General features: G+C 34.5%; 2 protein-coding genes across 2 annotated transcripts; both read left to right on the forward strand.

Moving 5' to 3' along the window:
• Nucleotides 1-1,635: 1,635 nt before the first annotated feature.
• LOC106773540 (coatomer subunit zeta-2) lies at nt 1,636-5,312 on the forward strand. The gene is made up of 6 exons (XM_014660226.2): nt 1,636-1,768; nt 2,860-3,019; nt 4,276-4,423; nt 4,504-4,581; nt 4,657-4,741; nt 4,972-5,312. Exons 1-6 carry the CDS (start codon nt 1,757-1,759, stop codon nt 5,029-5,031), a joined length of 543 nt encoding a protein of 180 aa, XP_014515712.1. The 5' UTR covers nt 1,636-1,756; the 3' UTR covers nt 5,032-5,312.
• Nucleotides 5,313-7,345: 2,033 nt separating this feature from the next.
• LOC106773698 (ABC transporter C family member 8) lies at nt 7,346-14,799 on the forward strand. The gene is made up of 12 exons (XM_014660436.2): nt 7,346-7,855; nt 8,598-10,537; nt 10,645-10,965; nt 11,066-11,152; nt 11,235-11,852; nt 11,946-12,110; nt 12,594-12,888; nt 12,984-13,198; nt 13,644-13,949; nt 14,066-14,129; nt 14,282-14,521; nt 14,621-14,799. The coding sequence occupies exons 1-12, from the start codon at nt 7,831-7,833 to the stop codon at nt 14,755-14,757; spliced, it is 4,413 nt and encodes a 1,470-aa protein (XP_014515922.1). The 5' UTR covers nt 7,346-7,830; the 3' UTR covers nt 14,758-14,799.
• Nucleotides 14,800-14,824: the final 25 nt, after the last annotated feature.

The following is a 14,824-nucleotide window of genomic DNA, read 5'->3' on the forward strand; positions in this document are numbered from 1 at the left end:
CATATTTGATCACATGTATTAATGAACTTAAATTTGATTTTTGAATTTTTTGTCAGGGTTTTTTCAAGTCTACTTGGTTAATGATGATTTCTTCTTGTGATACTTACAGATCTAACGAGTTCTGCAACACAATGAAAATTAATTATAGATGAAAATGAGGAATGATTTGGTTGTGCTCCTTCATATCATTCGAAATCAATTTTGTAAATGCAAACACTTAGATATATTTATAGTCCAGTTTGCTATGTTTCACAAATACAATGATTATTTTCCATTCTTTTTGTCTTGAATTAGTCTAACCTCTCAAATTATTTTGAAACATTCAGAATTTGATAAAACAATTCGACCGGAAGGAAAGAAGTGGACTTTAAACTTAATTCAAACTGACATAACTGGCTTGTATGATGAGATTTACACACACTCATATATTATAAATTGGTCTCATATCTAGTTAACGTTGACGTGAGACTTCTAATACACACTCATATATTATAAATTGGTCTCATATCTAGTTAATGTTGACGTGAGACTTCTAATACATTCTACCATTTGATAAGAATCATTCTGGTTTGTTCCATAACACACACTATCGTTGTATATCAGACGAACTCATGGAAGCTTAGTAGCACTTTGATTCCATTCTGCTCTGAATAAAAATATTAGAATGCAACAGTCTCCAATATTATATAGCCAAGAATCCAATGACATTGCCACCTAAACATATGCACCAGAAGGCGTGATAACCAAAAGCTGCACATGAATTATTAAGAGAGTAATAAATTGTGATACCTGCGGAGAGTGATGCTAAATGTTACATCTATATATGGTTAACTGTCTGAGGTAGTTCCTTAAACATGTTCCATATCCAAACAATCAAAGGCAAAATGTAAAGAGCCTTACAGTTCCAGTGCAATACATAACTAAAAGCTGCACTTTTTACGATTCATCTGCTGCCACGATTCGCGTGAAACACACTTCAAAATCCGGTCTCATAAGGGCATCATTATACTGTATTTGTTGTTCATTCCTTCATTTATGTTATAAATTAAGAATCAGTAAACCATGTTCCATATGCAGTTCCAGTATCAACATATCTTAACTTTGAAAATCCACCTTAACAGAGGATAAGATAGATTGATTAAAGCCTAAATAAATGATTGGTTCTACTTTAGATGAATTTCATTTCATTTTCTAATAATTTATTGCTGTCACAGCTGATTTTTTTTTCTTTCTCTAAACTGTTTTGATTTTCATGTAGTTAAATATAATTAACTTTAAGATTCTATGGCTACAGTTTTAATCACAGTTCAATACTCTAAATTTTATGACCATATTTATCAACTTTTTTTTCAGAAAAATAGGAAATTGAAAATTTTGGACACATAAGTGGATGAGAATTGTATAATAATAAGATTAAATAATTTTAAAATAGATATTTTTTTTCTGTGTAATTTCTTACAAGCAGTGACAGAGATAGTGTTGAATATTGAAGAATTCATATTTCAGGTTTTGTTTGGGGTTTGTGAACCTTAGTGTAAATTTTGAGACAATTGCTTCTGTCTTTAGCAGAAATTGGAGTATTAATATATTACTAAACAGAAATATTTTCAACAAAAACAAACAGGCGTATTCTTATTTACCATATTGCCCTTCTCTCTTAATAAGATTAATTTCAATTTCTTATTTGCTCCCTCTCTGCTCACAGATCTTCCATTCCAATCGTTGTAGCGCAGTGTGAAATTGTCTTCTCTCTGACATGGCATCTCAAGTAAGCCTCTTTTTCTCTCTGCAAAATCTTCATCTCTGAAATCTCATATCTTGTGCACACAAATCACACTTTTGTATGCATATTTAGCTGATTGTGATAGGTTCGCGAAAAACTATGAAATGGGTTGAATTTTGATTTTCTTTCCCTCGTAATGGATCCGTTGGAGCACGAACTTATTCCCGTAGATCTAGGGATTGGGTTTCCTAAAGGTTCTTATTTAGCTACTGTTTGTTGGATTGTCAAGTGATGTGGAGTATGAATAATGATATACGTGTGAGTGGGTGTTTCAATTTGAGATGTAGGTTCACTCTCGTTTCAGATCTGTTTGTAAGATTTTCCTTCTGAGTGTTTAATTTTTGAACTTTCTGGCATAAATGTGCTGATTTGTTTCTGGGTTTGCATCAGCTTTTGAAAACATGGTTCTTGCTCCTGGTAGAATTGATGATAATTGAGAGAAAGGAATTCAACGATTCATTAATCTTTTCATGTACTCTAACGTCTGATGATTAGTGAATGTGCTGGAAAGCATATTTGTACATTACTGTATGAAGTGAACACTGTAAATGATACTCTGTTATTCAACTTAGGAGATTTTTTATATATTTTCCAATGTTAAATGTGGTAAGCAGCAGTTTTGCTAACATTGCAATTTATGCACTTTTTGGATAAACTTCTCAATAAGTACATGAGAAGAAAATAGTAAGACAATTTTCGTTTCTTCTAGAAGTTAAAATTAGTTTATGCATAAATTAATTTATAGATGTTCTCGTTAAAGTCATTAGAAGCTGATTTTTATATATACATAAGCTAATTTTAACTAACTGAAAAACTTAATTCATTTCACCTTCTTATTTTCTCCTCATATTAGTACATGTTGAGAAGTTAGTGTGAATAGAGAATTAGTAGGTAATGCCAGCTAGTGAAAAAAAATTATTGATTACCGATTTTTATTTTCCCATAAATGATGATGTCAAAAGGAAGCTGTTGCACTCACTCTGCTTGCATTTGCTTTCATTGGGGAGAAGCTTCTGGTATTTGTGATGAGCAAAGTGCTCTTTTAATGACTGGCTGCTGTATTGTTACATTTGTAGGGTTTGTGTCCTTTGATAAAGAATATTCTTCTTTTGGACTCTGAAGGGAAGCGTGTGGCAGTCAAGTATTACTCAGATGACTGGCCGACAAACAATTCAAAGTTAGCTTTTGAGAAGTTTGTATTTAGTAAGACTGTTAAGACAAATGCTCGTACCGAAGGTAAGCATTACAGTTTATGAAGTCATTTTGTTTTCTATTTGGTTCTAGAGGTGGCCATATCAATCTGGTTATGTTTTTGTGTTATAAAATTTTGGTTATTGATTAATCTATTTTTCACTTTGGTTTGATCTTTATATACTTCTTTCTGAGCATTTCTTTCAAGAATTCTATTAACTTCCGTACATAGCTTATATCTTGACATCATTAAAATATGAGTCACAATGTTAAATCTTGGACTAAATAATAAAGTGAAGTATTTTCATGACGTATTTATATCAGATTAAATTGTATACTGTCTCACCTGGTCATATCAGTTGGTGTTTTCACATTAGTATACAAAAATTCTCTGAATTCCTTTGGAACATTCTTACGATTATGCTGTGCATTCCTGTCTGCTGCACACCAAGTTCAGAAATTGATTGGGCTTCAACTGTGCGTTCCTCTTTGATAATGCCTAAGTGTAGAATGTTCAGTGGAATACTTAAGTGACTTGGTTCTCCCCTCGTAATTAAGGGAGGGTTCCCCAAGCATTTGTGTCCTTATATCAATTTGTATTAGAGTTAGTTGCTGGGGTCTCCAAAAGGATATGGAACGACTTACCAGAAAGGCCAAGTTAAGCATTGTGGAATGTCAGCTCCCTCGACATTGGCTCTCAATAGCAGTGCTATGGTACAGACATGGGGTATTAAGGGATGTTTAAGTATCACATTGAGTGGTACGAGATGCTTAGCAGAGTACTTAATGTTTTGGTTAGCTTAGTGGTGTACTTAATGTTTTGGTTTTCCCCTCTTAATGACTAACTTTTAAGGGAGGGATCTCAAAGTGCCTTGGTGTTTATCATTTTTCTTTTAAGAATTTTTTTTGTGCTTTATATGTATTAAAAGTTCTGCCATGGTCAACCGTACTGCTATTATATGTAGTATTTTGGTTTGTCCTTATGATTCATGTTAATTGATGAGCAATAAGATTGAAAGTTTATTAGCTTGCCATTAGTGGGGATAAGTGATATACAGAGGTAGTTTACTGTATTGATCTCAAACATATGATGGGAACATCCCTAGCAACCCTAGGCATGATTAATCTTTCCTTTATTTCCCTTCCTAGGAATCAACATGAAATCAATAGTTCAATGAAAGCAGCTATCAGCATAACATACTAATGATATTTATATGTTATTGTTCAAGAAAGGGACACACTTCCGCATGTATTATTCGTGTTTCTATTGAAACTGATTTGTCGTTTACAATTATCTGCAGCTGAGGTAACACTACTTGAGAACAATATCATTATTTACAAATTTGTACAAGACTTGCATTTCTTTGTTACTGGTGGTGATGATGAAAATGAGCTCATTTTAGCATCGGTACTTCAAGGTTTCTTTGATGCAGTCACCCTTCTATTGAGGTATTTTTGGTTGTATTTTATTATCTGGATCTAAAATTTGATGCACCTTTACTGATCATGCCGTGTGTGCCTTTATACAGGAGCAATGTTGACAAAAGAGAGGCACTTGAGAACTTGGATCTCATTCTGTTGTGTCTTGATGAGATTGTTGATGGAGGGTATATATTTCTTACACAGCTTTTATTTCCTCAAAACGTAGTTTAATTTTTTAATAGTATTGTTTTTCCTTGAAGGATGATACTTGAAACAAATGGAACTCTTATTGCTGAAAAAGTGACCTCTCATAGCTTGGATGCTGATGCCCCCTTGTCAGAGCAGGTAAGGCAACACTGTTTTGGCTTGGTTTCTGTTATTAACGTGCGTTCTGTTGTGCTGTACAACACAATTGCACAAAATCTGCCATATAGATCGAAGATGGTTAGGTTATTCCACGAAGTAATATTACCTTTGATAGCAATTTTTCAGTAACATTTTTGCAAGCCAACTTTTAGAATAAGAATGGCATGTAGTTGATCATCAATCTAACAGTAATTTTCTGAATATTGCAGACACTGACTCAAGCTTGGGCTACAGCCAGAGAACATTTGACAAGAACCCTTTTAAAATGATGCTTGCATACACCAAAATTGCTTATTGTTGAATGGCCAATTTTTTGTCTGTTAATGAGAGTTGTTCCATCCCCTAATTTTGTGGATTATTGTTCCGAGCACCATACCATTGTTCTGACAAGTGTGTACCTCCTGCATTTTAGTCATTATTTGCCAAATTCAAGACTACAATTCATCCGCTTAGTTTTCAGCGGTTATATATAGTGCCAAGGTTAAATGAACTTCAATCCTATAAAACCTATTCCATGCTCATTCATTAATCAGACATGATATACCTGTTCTATCACCTGTCCACAATCCCACGTACAGTAGTCACATCAACACTCTGGAATAATCTGATGACGTTTTTTTAACATTTCGTTGGTTAAAACTATTAAAAGGTGAATTTATGTTAATTATATTCTCATTTCTGTTTAATCACTTGAAAACTGTCTGTCTTTGATTTCCTCTGTCTAAATTACTGCAATATGTTTCACGATTACGCGACTTTAAAAAAAAAAAAAAAATCTTTGGATAAGCAATATCCCAATTATAGATTTTTCTAATATAAATTAACAAAGGAGGAACTGTAATTCATTTTTGTGTAAGAAACACAGCAACATCCTTGTAAGCCCAAAACTACTGAAAGATCAAAACCTAAATACTTTATCAAGATTGAAAGTTGGAAATTTAAATTGAGTTTAAATTTTATATTAGATAAAAATAAAAAAGTTAAATATCATATAAGATCAAGATTTATAAATTTATTATCTTTGAATATCAAGATTAGTTTTTTTATATAAATTACACTTTAACTATATTGATGTTATTTGTCTTTTTGGTAAACTCTGTAAAGTTCCCACATCAAGATAGTTTATTTTGGAGATTTATGTTTTGTATCCAATTAATTCAAGTATTTATATATGCCAATTTTTACTCTCCTTTTTGTCGGTTAATCTAATTCCTATACTAAGAATCTACAATATCGAAAGTGAAAATATCAAGTTTTTTTTATCCTTTTAGATATTCTTTACTTTTTCTCTAGTATTTCACAACTTTTTGTGTCAAGTAGCCAAAAAAAATTCCTCACTACCATTTCGATTTTGAAAACAGCTATCTTGATATTTTTTACATTCTATTTTTTGTAGTGTATCAATTTCAATTTAGTATAACATTATACTAAAATTTTAAACTATAAATTATACATTCAAAATGTAACTGATACCTTTAGAAAGATTTATTTATTATAAATTTCAATTATATAACCAAGGCTTAAAATATTAGTGATATAAAAACTTCAATCCATTGGGTTTACATGCAAAAGCTAGCACTCAACTATTTCACTGGAATATAACCTTAAAGTCACGTGTAAACGTCAGAAATTCACCACAACATTCCTATCCGTTGGCTTTTCAAAGAGTCATGAGGCAGAAATTCCCTGAATAAACTGTTATCAATGTTGTTCCCAAGAGTTCCCACTGTAATAATAAACAGTGACATGGTTCTGGTTTTCTCTTATGCTAAACTTATTTTTCTTATATACATATATAGTAGGAATGTGACTTTGATTTTGTCCTGTGGATAGAATCATTTTAACGATTGAGAATTTCACATGCAACGTAAACACAATCACATCAAACTCTTCTACCCCTATAATAGTTATGGTAATGTTGTAACAAAATTTATGGAAAATTCAAAATCATTCTTTTTATTCTTGAATTTGATGACAGTAAAAATTGTATGATTCATACCATAGAGATTGTGTTTTATATTGTGATTGTAATTTGCAGATAAACTTGTGGAGTATGATGATTGATGAACCTTCAAAACTTATGGGGGGACAAAATCTATACGTTTTCTAAGTTTGTAGCTGAATACTGCTCCAGTTGCAGTAGAAACTTTATAAAGATATTTAGGAATTTGTTCACAGCCAACAACAGCAACCAACTATTCTGTCTGTCCTAGTATTGGCCTCGTCAGATTATTTGTCTGATTGCTAATATTTATCTGAGCCAGCTTGATGGCCTTAAAAGTGCTTTTCACTGGCGAATATTTTTCTTGGATTCTTTCATATATGATGCGAACACATTATGACAGTTTCATACAAAGGTTTTCTTTACAGTGCTATAGATTATAGGTATAACTTTTACTATAACTATTGGGAATTCAAGTGAGTAAAAGTCTTATATTAGATAAAAATGAGAAAATAAAGCACCTTATAAAGATAAAAGATCCATTAACGTATTGTCTTTAAGATTTTGGATAAAGAATGAAGTTAATCTCTTATGAAGTTAATCTCTTATGTAGTGAGAAAATAAAGCACCTTATAAAGCCCTCCTTAATTTTTCTCTCTTCACGGTGGTGCACACTACACCAATTTTTCCCGTGGCTCTCTCCCTCTCTTTTCCACTCACTCACACAGCTTTCTTTCTGTGCTGCTGCTGCACTTTGCTCTTTTTCTTCTCGGTGGTGGTGTTTATCTCTCGTTCACCTTCATCCTTTTTATAACAAAAACCAACCAAACATCATAACACAAAAGCCACTACATGGGCCACCACATTTGGCAATTGACGTTTTTGGGGGAAGCAAAAAGCTGGTGCCTGTGGAAAAACCTTACACATACAAAGACTTTTTTTTCTTCCTTTTTGAAATGTTTAAACCCGTCTGGGACCCATTAAAAAACATTTTCCTATTTGAAAACACGAGGCTGCTCTGCAAGGAGTAAACTTTGCAGTGAGTTTTTCTTTATAAACTTAGCCTCCCTACACATACAGAGAGACTGCACTGCTGCAAAAGGAGCAAGCCATTCAAGCTCAAAAGATGACTTACTTTGGTATCGACATAGGTATATACTACACTATAGTTCTTTTTTCTGTTGTGAGTTATATCATATTACATTATAGGTTCTTGCATTGTAGTCTTGCTAGTCATCAAATGATAAACATTCATTTAACTATGTTTTCCTAAAAGATTTTACTGGAAACTAGAGATAACACATTGTTATATATATATATAATTAGGTGAGTCTAAAAGATCAAATGGAGGACTTCAACAAACCGTGTATTCATCTTTTGCACTCTATATTGTTAAAATTAATTGCATCTCGTTCTAGTCAAGCGCAGCACAATGTTAAGACTTGTGAAGATAAAATTTTAGTTAATAATAAAATAAAATGACTTGTTAATATTTTAAAATAATATACTAATGTTACAATCCAGATTTGGTGAGATATTGACCACTTTAGGTCAAGCCCTCATAGATTTACTTTTAGTACCACTCATAAAAATCTCTTATCAATGAAGGTAACTTATGTGTATATAAATACATGTCCATCTCTTATTGTTTCTGACGTGGAACTTTATTTGTACCCGACATAAATCTTTGTATTGAGTTGAAGATCTTTAATTTATTTGGAGTCATGTATTCTCAATTTCATTGCAATAAAGAGATCTCCAACACACCTTGTCCAACGCAGTTGGCTTTTGATTTTGAGTATGATGTACTTTCTCATTACCCCAGAAATGATTTGAAATGTTACGTGTAGAAGTGATGAACTTATGAGTATTTCTTTGTTAATGGATATGCAGCGGATTTCTCATGGACTTGTCTGAGAGATTTTGATTTCACTTCTTTGTGCTCCCAAACCAGCATAATAGATATTTTAAAATTACTTTTCATGGGTGTCTTCTACACGTCTTTGCTTATTTCATTAATCAAAGGAAGTTCTGCATGTGGTAGCAACAGAAAAAACTGGGTTTTCCTTGTTGTCTCCATCTGTTGTGCTCTCATTAGCGTTGCACATTTTAGCAAAGGCTTGAGGTTGCGGAATCAGCAGAGCTGGTTGGGTTGTATTTTCAGAGCATTTGTGTGGCTTTCTTTTACAGTTTCATTGCATGTTCAGAGAAACAAATGGATCAAAATTCTAAACACTATCTGGTGGACATCTTCCTGTGTACTTGCTTCAGCTCTCAACATTGAAATCATGTTCAAAGAGTACACAATTGAACTGTTTGAAATACTACAATGGCTTGTACATTTCTTACTTCTCTTTTGCTCCTTCCAAAACCTCGGTTACTTTGTCACATCCCAAACTAAGCCAGAAGATACTGCAAGTTTATCTGAGCCTCTGATTGCTCAGAAAGTTGAAACTACACAAACACAACTAGGGCGTGCTACCCTTCTCAGTAAGTTAACTTTCTCTTGGGTTAATTCTTTACTCAGACTGGGTTACTCAAAGCCACTAGGTCTTGTAGATATCCCATTTCTTCTTCCTGAAGATGAAGCGAACTTGGCCTATCAAGCTTTTATGCATGCATGGGAGTCCCTTGTAAGGGAGACCAGCAATAACAACAGCAAAAACTTGGTTCTCTGGTCTGTAGCTAGAACCTTCTACAAGGAGAACATATTAATAGCATTATATGCATTACTCAGAAGTATTTGCTTGATAATTTCTCCTCTAATACTATATGCTTTTGTAAACTACACAAATACCACTGAGGGAGATCTCAAACAAGGTTTTTCCATACTGGGTGTTATGGTTCTCAGCAAAGTGGTTGAGTCTCTGTGTCAAAGACATTGCGGTTTTGGCTCAAGGAGATCAGGAATGAAAATTAGATCAGCTCTGATGGTGGCAGTGTACCAGAAACTGCTAAAGCTTTCGAGCTCAGCAAGGACAAGGCACTCAACTGGAGAAGTTGTGAATTACATTGCAGTTGACGCATATCGATTGGGAGAATTTCCATGGTGGTTTCATATAGCATGGACATCTGCAGTTCAACTTGTTTTGTCCATCATTGTCCTTTTTAGTATTGTGGGTGCTGGTGCTCTTCCAGGTTTAGTCCCTCTTCTCATCTGTGGACTTCTCAACGTACCATTTGCAAAGATCATACACAGTTGTCAGTCACAATTCATGATGGCACAAGATGAGCGTCTCAGATCAACTTCAGAAATTCTAAATAGTATGAAAATCATCAAGTTACAATCCTGGGAAGATAAATTCAAGAACTTAGTTTTGTCCCTACGTGCTAAAGAATTCAAATGGTTGACTAAGATACAGATCATCAAAGCTAGTGGGTCATTTCTATATTGGATTAATCCCGTCGTTGTTTCTACTGTTGTTTTCCTCGGGTGTGCTCTTTTCAAAAGTGTCCCACTGAATGCTGAGACCATTTTCACAGTAATTGCGACATTGAGGATGATGGCAGAACCTGTTCGAATGATCCCAGAGGCTCTATCTATTATGATCCAAGTTAAGGTCTCCTTTGATCGTCTCAACACCTTTTTGCTTGATGAAGAGCTAACTACTGTTAACGGTTATGGAAGAAATATAAAGCAAAGTTCAGTTAACGCAGTGGAAATCCAGGAAGGCAACTTCATTTGGGATCATGAATCAGTGTCTCCAACTTTAAGAGAGGTGAAGCTAGAAATCAAATGGGGACAGAAAATTGCAGTTTGTGGACCAGTTGGTGCTGGAAAGTCATCTCTTTTGTATGCAGTACTTGGAGAGATTCCCAAGATCTCAGGAACTGTGAGTTATTAATCAAACAACTACGGTTTTTTGTCAAGCCAAATTCATTAATAACCTTTGTATACAACACTTTTCTCTCTCTAAAATTTCACAATAATGGCAAACAGGTCCATGTTGGTGGAACCATAGCCTATGTTTCTCAAACTTCTTGGATACAAAGTGGGACCGTTCGAGATAACATACTCTTCGGAAAGCCAATGAACAAAACCAGATATGAGAATGCCATTAAAGTTTGCGCCTTAGAAATGGATATCAATGATTTTAGCCATGGTGATCTTACCGAAATAGGCCAGCGAGGCATTAACATGAGTGGAGGACAAAGGCAAAGGATTCAACTAGCTCGAGCAGTTTATAATGATGCTGACATCTATCTCCTTGATGACCCATTCAGTGCAGTTGATGCACAAACAGCCGCAATTTTGTTCCATGTATGAAAATAACACTTATATATTGTTAATTATAGTAAAACTATTGTCTTACTCGTGATTTTGGTGAATCAAACTAACTGCTGCATCTACAAAATTACAGGACTGTGTCATGACTGCTTTAAGAGAGAAAACTGTTATTCTAGTTACTCATCAAGTGGAGTTTCTAACAGAAGTTGATACGATCCTGGTAAAGCATCTCATTTGGGTTCCTACTTTTTTTTATCCTTATATTACATTAGTAAATAACAATATTATAATGAAAATTCCAGGTAATGGAGGATGGAAAAGTTACTCAATCAGGTAGTTATGAAGATCTCCAGTCAGCTGGCACTGCCTTTGAACAGCTTGTGAGTGCGCATAAAGCTGCATTAACAGGATTGGATAAAAAATATGAAAATAGTAGTGATTCTGGTATTGAATTTCTGGTACATCCAGAAGAATCTCAAAGTTTTAATCTCACTAAAAGTCAAAGTGAGCAAGTGATTTCTACCAAGGGACAACTTGGGGCACAACTTACACAAGAAGAAGAAAAAGTGACTGGTGATGTTGGGTGGAAACAATTCTGGGAATATATTTCATTTTCAAGGAGCTCATTTTTGTTTTGCTTAACCATGTTAGCAGAATTTGCTTTTATGGCTTTGCAGACTGCCTCATCCTATTGGCTTGCTCTAGCTTTCGAAATTCCAAAAGTAACCAGTGGCATTTTGATAGGAGTTTATGCATCATTTTCATTTCTCAGTGCTATATTTATATATATACGGTCTTTCCTAGCTGCTCATCTTGGATTAAAAGCTTCTGAAGTCTTCTTCTCAAGTTTCACATCAGCTATCTTCAATGCTCCAATGTTGTTCTTTGACTCAACGCCTGTAGGAAGGATTTTAACCCGAGTAAGGCTTCTTCCTTCTAAATTGTATTAACATATATATTTCAATCTGTTTATTACAAGTATAAGTAACTCCCTGTCATCTTTTCTCTATCAGGCTTCATCTGATTTAAGTATTTTGGACATTGATATTCCTTATTCTCTCACTATGGTATCATTTATAGCAGCTGAAATTCTAGTAACAATATGTGTAATAGTATCAATCACATGGCAAGTTCTTATCGTTGCTGTTCCGGCTACAGTGGCATCAATATACATTCAGGTTTCTTCACTTCCTAATTTTTATTTGGTAGAATTTTATTGCCTTATTAAAATCTTTATATAGAAAACCATAGTTCTAGATAAATACAACCTAGAACAACGCACAAGAAAAGGATCTAGATCATCCTAGATTATCAAGGATTTAAAAATATCTTGACCTATCGTTTTATGGTCTTTCTCAGTTGGATTTTCGTTTCACTTCTTCACAGGGAGAAGGAAAACTGTGTAGAACTTTATATATTGGAGACAATAATCATTGGACTCAATGAACTCTTTATATATTAATCTATTAGGGTTCTCATAATCCCCTATTGAAACCCTTATCAATCTTGAATTAATAGTCGATTTATTAAATATGATCCTCACAATAGGTGTAAGAAATGTACTAACATTATTAACTTCCCATTCTCGATTCCTAATTAGGTCATGGATCTAGCAACTTCCTTGCCCTTATGTATGTATTTGTTTTATTTAACTTTGAAAGGGATATTATCAAGCCTCTTCAAGGGAATTGATGAGGATCAATGGAACCACAAAAGCTCCTGTCATGAATTTTGCTGCCGAGACATCACTTGGGGTGGTTACTATAAGAGCATTTAACATGGTGAACAGATTTTTCAACAACTACCTAAAGCTTGTGGACATGGATGCAGCAGTGTTCTTTCACGCCAATGTGGCCACGGAATGGTCAATTTTAAGGATTGAAATACTTCAAAACTTGACAGTATTCACAGCAGCTGCATTACTTATTCTACTTCCCAGGGGATCTGTATCATCGGGTAATGATACATAGTACTAATATCATTTACCATGATAAGGTTTCTTCAGGTCGTTAACAAATCATTGATTCATGAAAACTCTCCTGTTGTGTCAGGTCTTGTGGGATTGTCTCTTTCTTATGCATTGACATTGAAAGAATCCCAAGTATTTTGGAGTAGGATGTATAGCATGTTGTCAGACCATATCATCTCTGCAGAAAGAATCAAGCAATTCATTCACATTCCATCAGAGCCTCCTGCCATTGTGGAGGATAACAGACCTTCATCTTCATGGCCTTCCAAGGGTAGGATCGATCTTCGAGCCCTAGAGGTAAGTGTAGTAATCGATGTTAAATTGTCACTTAGGGCTGTAATTGAGGATGTATTATTTTTTTCAGACAATACAACGAAAGAAGGATAGCAGCCATAAGTTCTGACAAGGAATCATAACTAATAGCACATCTTGGTAAATTATGTGTTGTGGTAGGCTTGCATGTTCTCACAGACATATGTGGAGGGGGAAGTTGGGAAACTTGACATCACCTGCCTCAATTTTTGCAGTGTTACTTATATATTTATTGGTTCACTTAATATCAATTGGTACTGAAATGGAATCTAGAAATCAATACATTTTAATGGATTTTTTCGATAAAGTTGTATTGTTGTGTTGTCCTTTTTCTTTTGAACCTATGCTTGCAGTTTTTTCTTCCTTTCATTTGTGACATTTGAACAGATAACTTCAAATCTTATTGTTGTTTTTCCTACATTGATTTCAGATTAGATATCGTCCAAATGCTCAATTAGTTCTCAAGGGTATAAATTGTACGTTTCTAGAAGGGAGTAGAGTGGGAGTTGTTGGAAGGACTGGAAGTGGCAAAACTACACTTATCAGTGCTTTGTTTCGCTTAGTTGAACCTTCAAGAGGTGATATTCTAATAGATGGGATCAACATATGCTTGATGGGGTTAAAGGATTTGAGAACAAAACTAAGCATCATCCCTCAAGAACCAACTCTTTTCAAGGGCAGCATTAGGACCAACTTGGACCCACTAGGCTTCTACGAAGATGATGAAATATGGAAGGTGAATGGACTAGCTTCACAGCTGAAACTTCTGTAACTAATAAATCTGCGACCTCTTTCATGAGCAATTTCATTAGAGCAGGTTTGATAAGATTTGATTTGTATATTATTATTTAGGCTTTAGAGAAATGTCAGCTAAAGGACACAGTCGGAAAGCTACCAGGTCTCTTGGACTCTTCTGGTGAGTTAACAGACTTGAAACCTGCAATCTGATATAGCCTTACGCATACATTGAGTAAAGTACAAAGTGACTGAAACTAGGCAGTATGCTTTAGAACACTAAGATTTTCAAACCAATAAACCATAGAAGTTTAATTTTGACAAGTTTTGCAGTGAGTGACGAAGGTGGAAATTGGAGCTTGGGACAGCGCCAACTGTTTTGCCTTGGTAGAGTACTACTTAAGAGGAACAGAATACTTGTCCTAGATGAAGCTACTGCATCTATTGACTCTGCAACAGATGCCATTCTGCAACAAGTGATAAGACAAGAATTTGCAGAATGCACAGTCATAACTGTGGCTCACAGAGTTCCAACTGTAATAGATAGTGACATGGTCATGGTCCTGTCTTATGGTATACAAGTTAATTACTTTTCCTTTTCAAATTTTCAGATATATCATAATTTTATCCAGTCCTTTCTGCTCTCTCATTTTAGTTTGCTGGTTACTGTAGGGAAACTAGTGGAATATGACGAGCCTTCAAAACTTATGGGCACCAACTCTTGGTTCTCTAATTTGGTTGCTGAATATTGGTCGAGCTGCAGGAAGAACTCATCGCCTATATCAATTATGAAAATGGAATGCAAATAAACTGAATGATTATTCAATATTAGATGTGTCTGGATCCTCTTACAAATCCAATGGGAAATAATATAAT

This window comes from Vigna radiata, chromosome 9 (genome assembly GCF_000741045.1).
Source record: "Vigna radiata var. radiata cultivar VC1973A chromosome 9, Vradiata_ver6, whole genome shotgun sequence".
Classification (NCBI taxonomy): domain Eukaryota; kingdom Viridiplantae; phylum Streptophyta; class Magnoliopsida; order Fabales; family Fabaceae; genus Vigna; species Vigna radiata.

Bases quoted from the DNA above. Each gene is read 5' to 3' on its own strand.
- LOC106773698 (XM_014660436.2), top strand. From the start codon at position 7,831: ATGACTTACTTTGGTATCGACATAG. The intron at 11,153-11,234 runs GTAAAGCATCTC...TGAAAATTCCAG, and splicing joins CAGAAGTTGATACGATCCTG to GTAATGGAGGATGGAAAAGT. The intron at 12,889-12,983 runs GTAATGATACAT...CTGTTGTGTCAG, and splicing joins CAGGGGATCTGTATCATCGG to GTCTTGTGGGATTGTCTCTT.
- LOC106773540 (XM_014660226.2), top strand. The intron at 4,582-4,656 runs GTATATATTTCT...TTTTCCTTGAAG, and splicing joins GATGAGATTGTTGATGGAGG to GATGATACTTGAAACAAATG. The intron at 4,742-4,971 runs GTAAGGCAACAC...TGAATATTGCAG, and splicing joins ATGCCCCCTTGTCAGAGCAG to ACACTGACTCAAGCTTGGGC.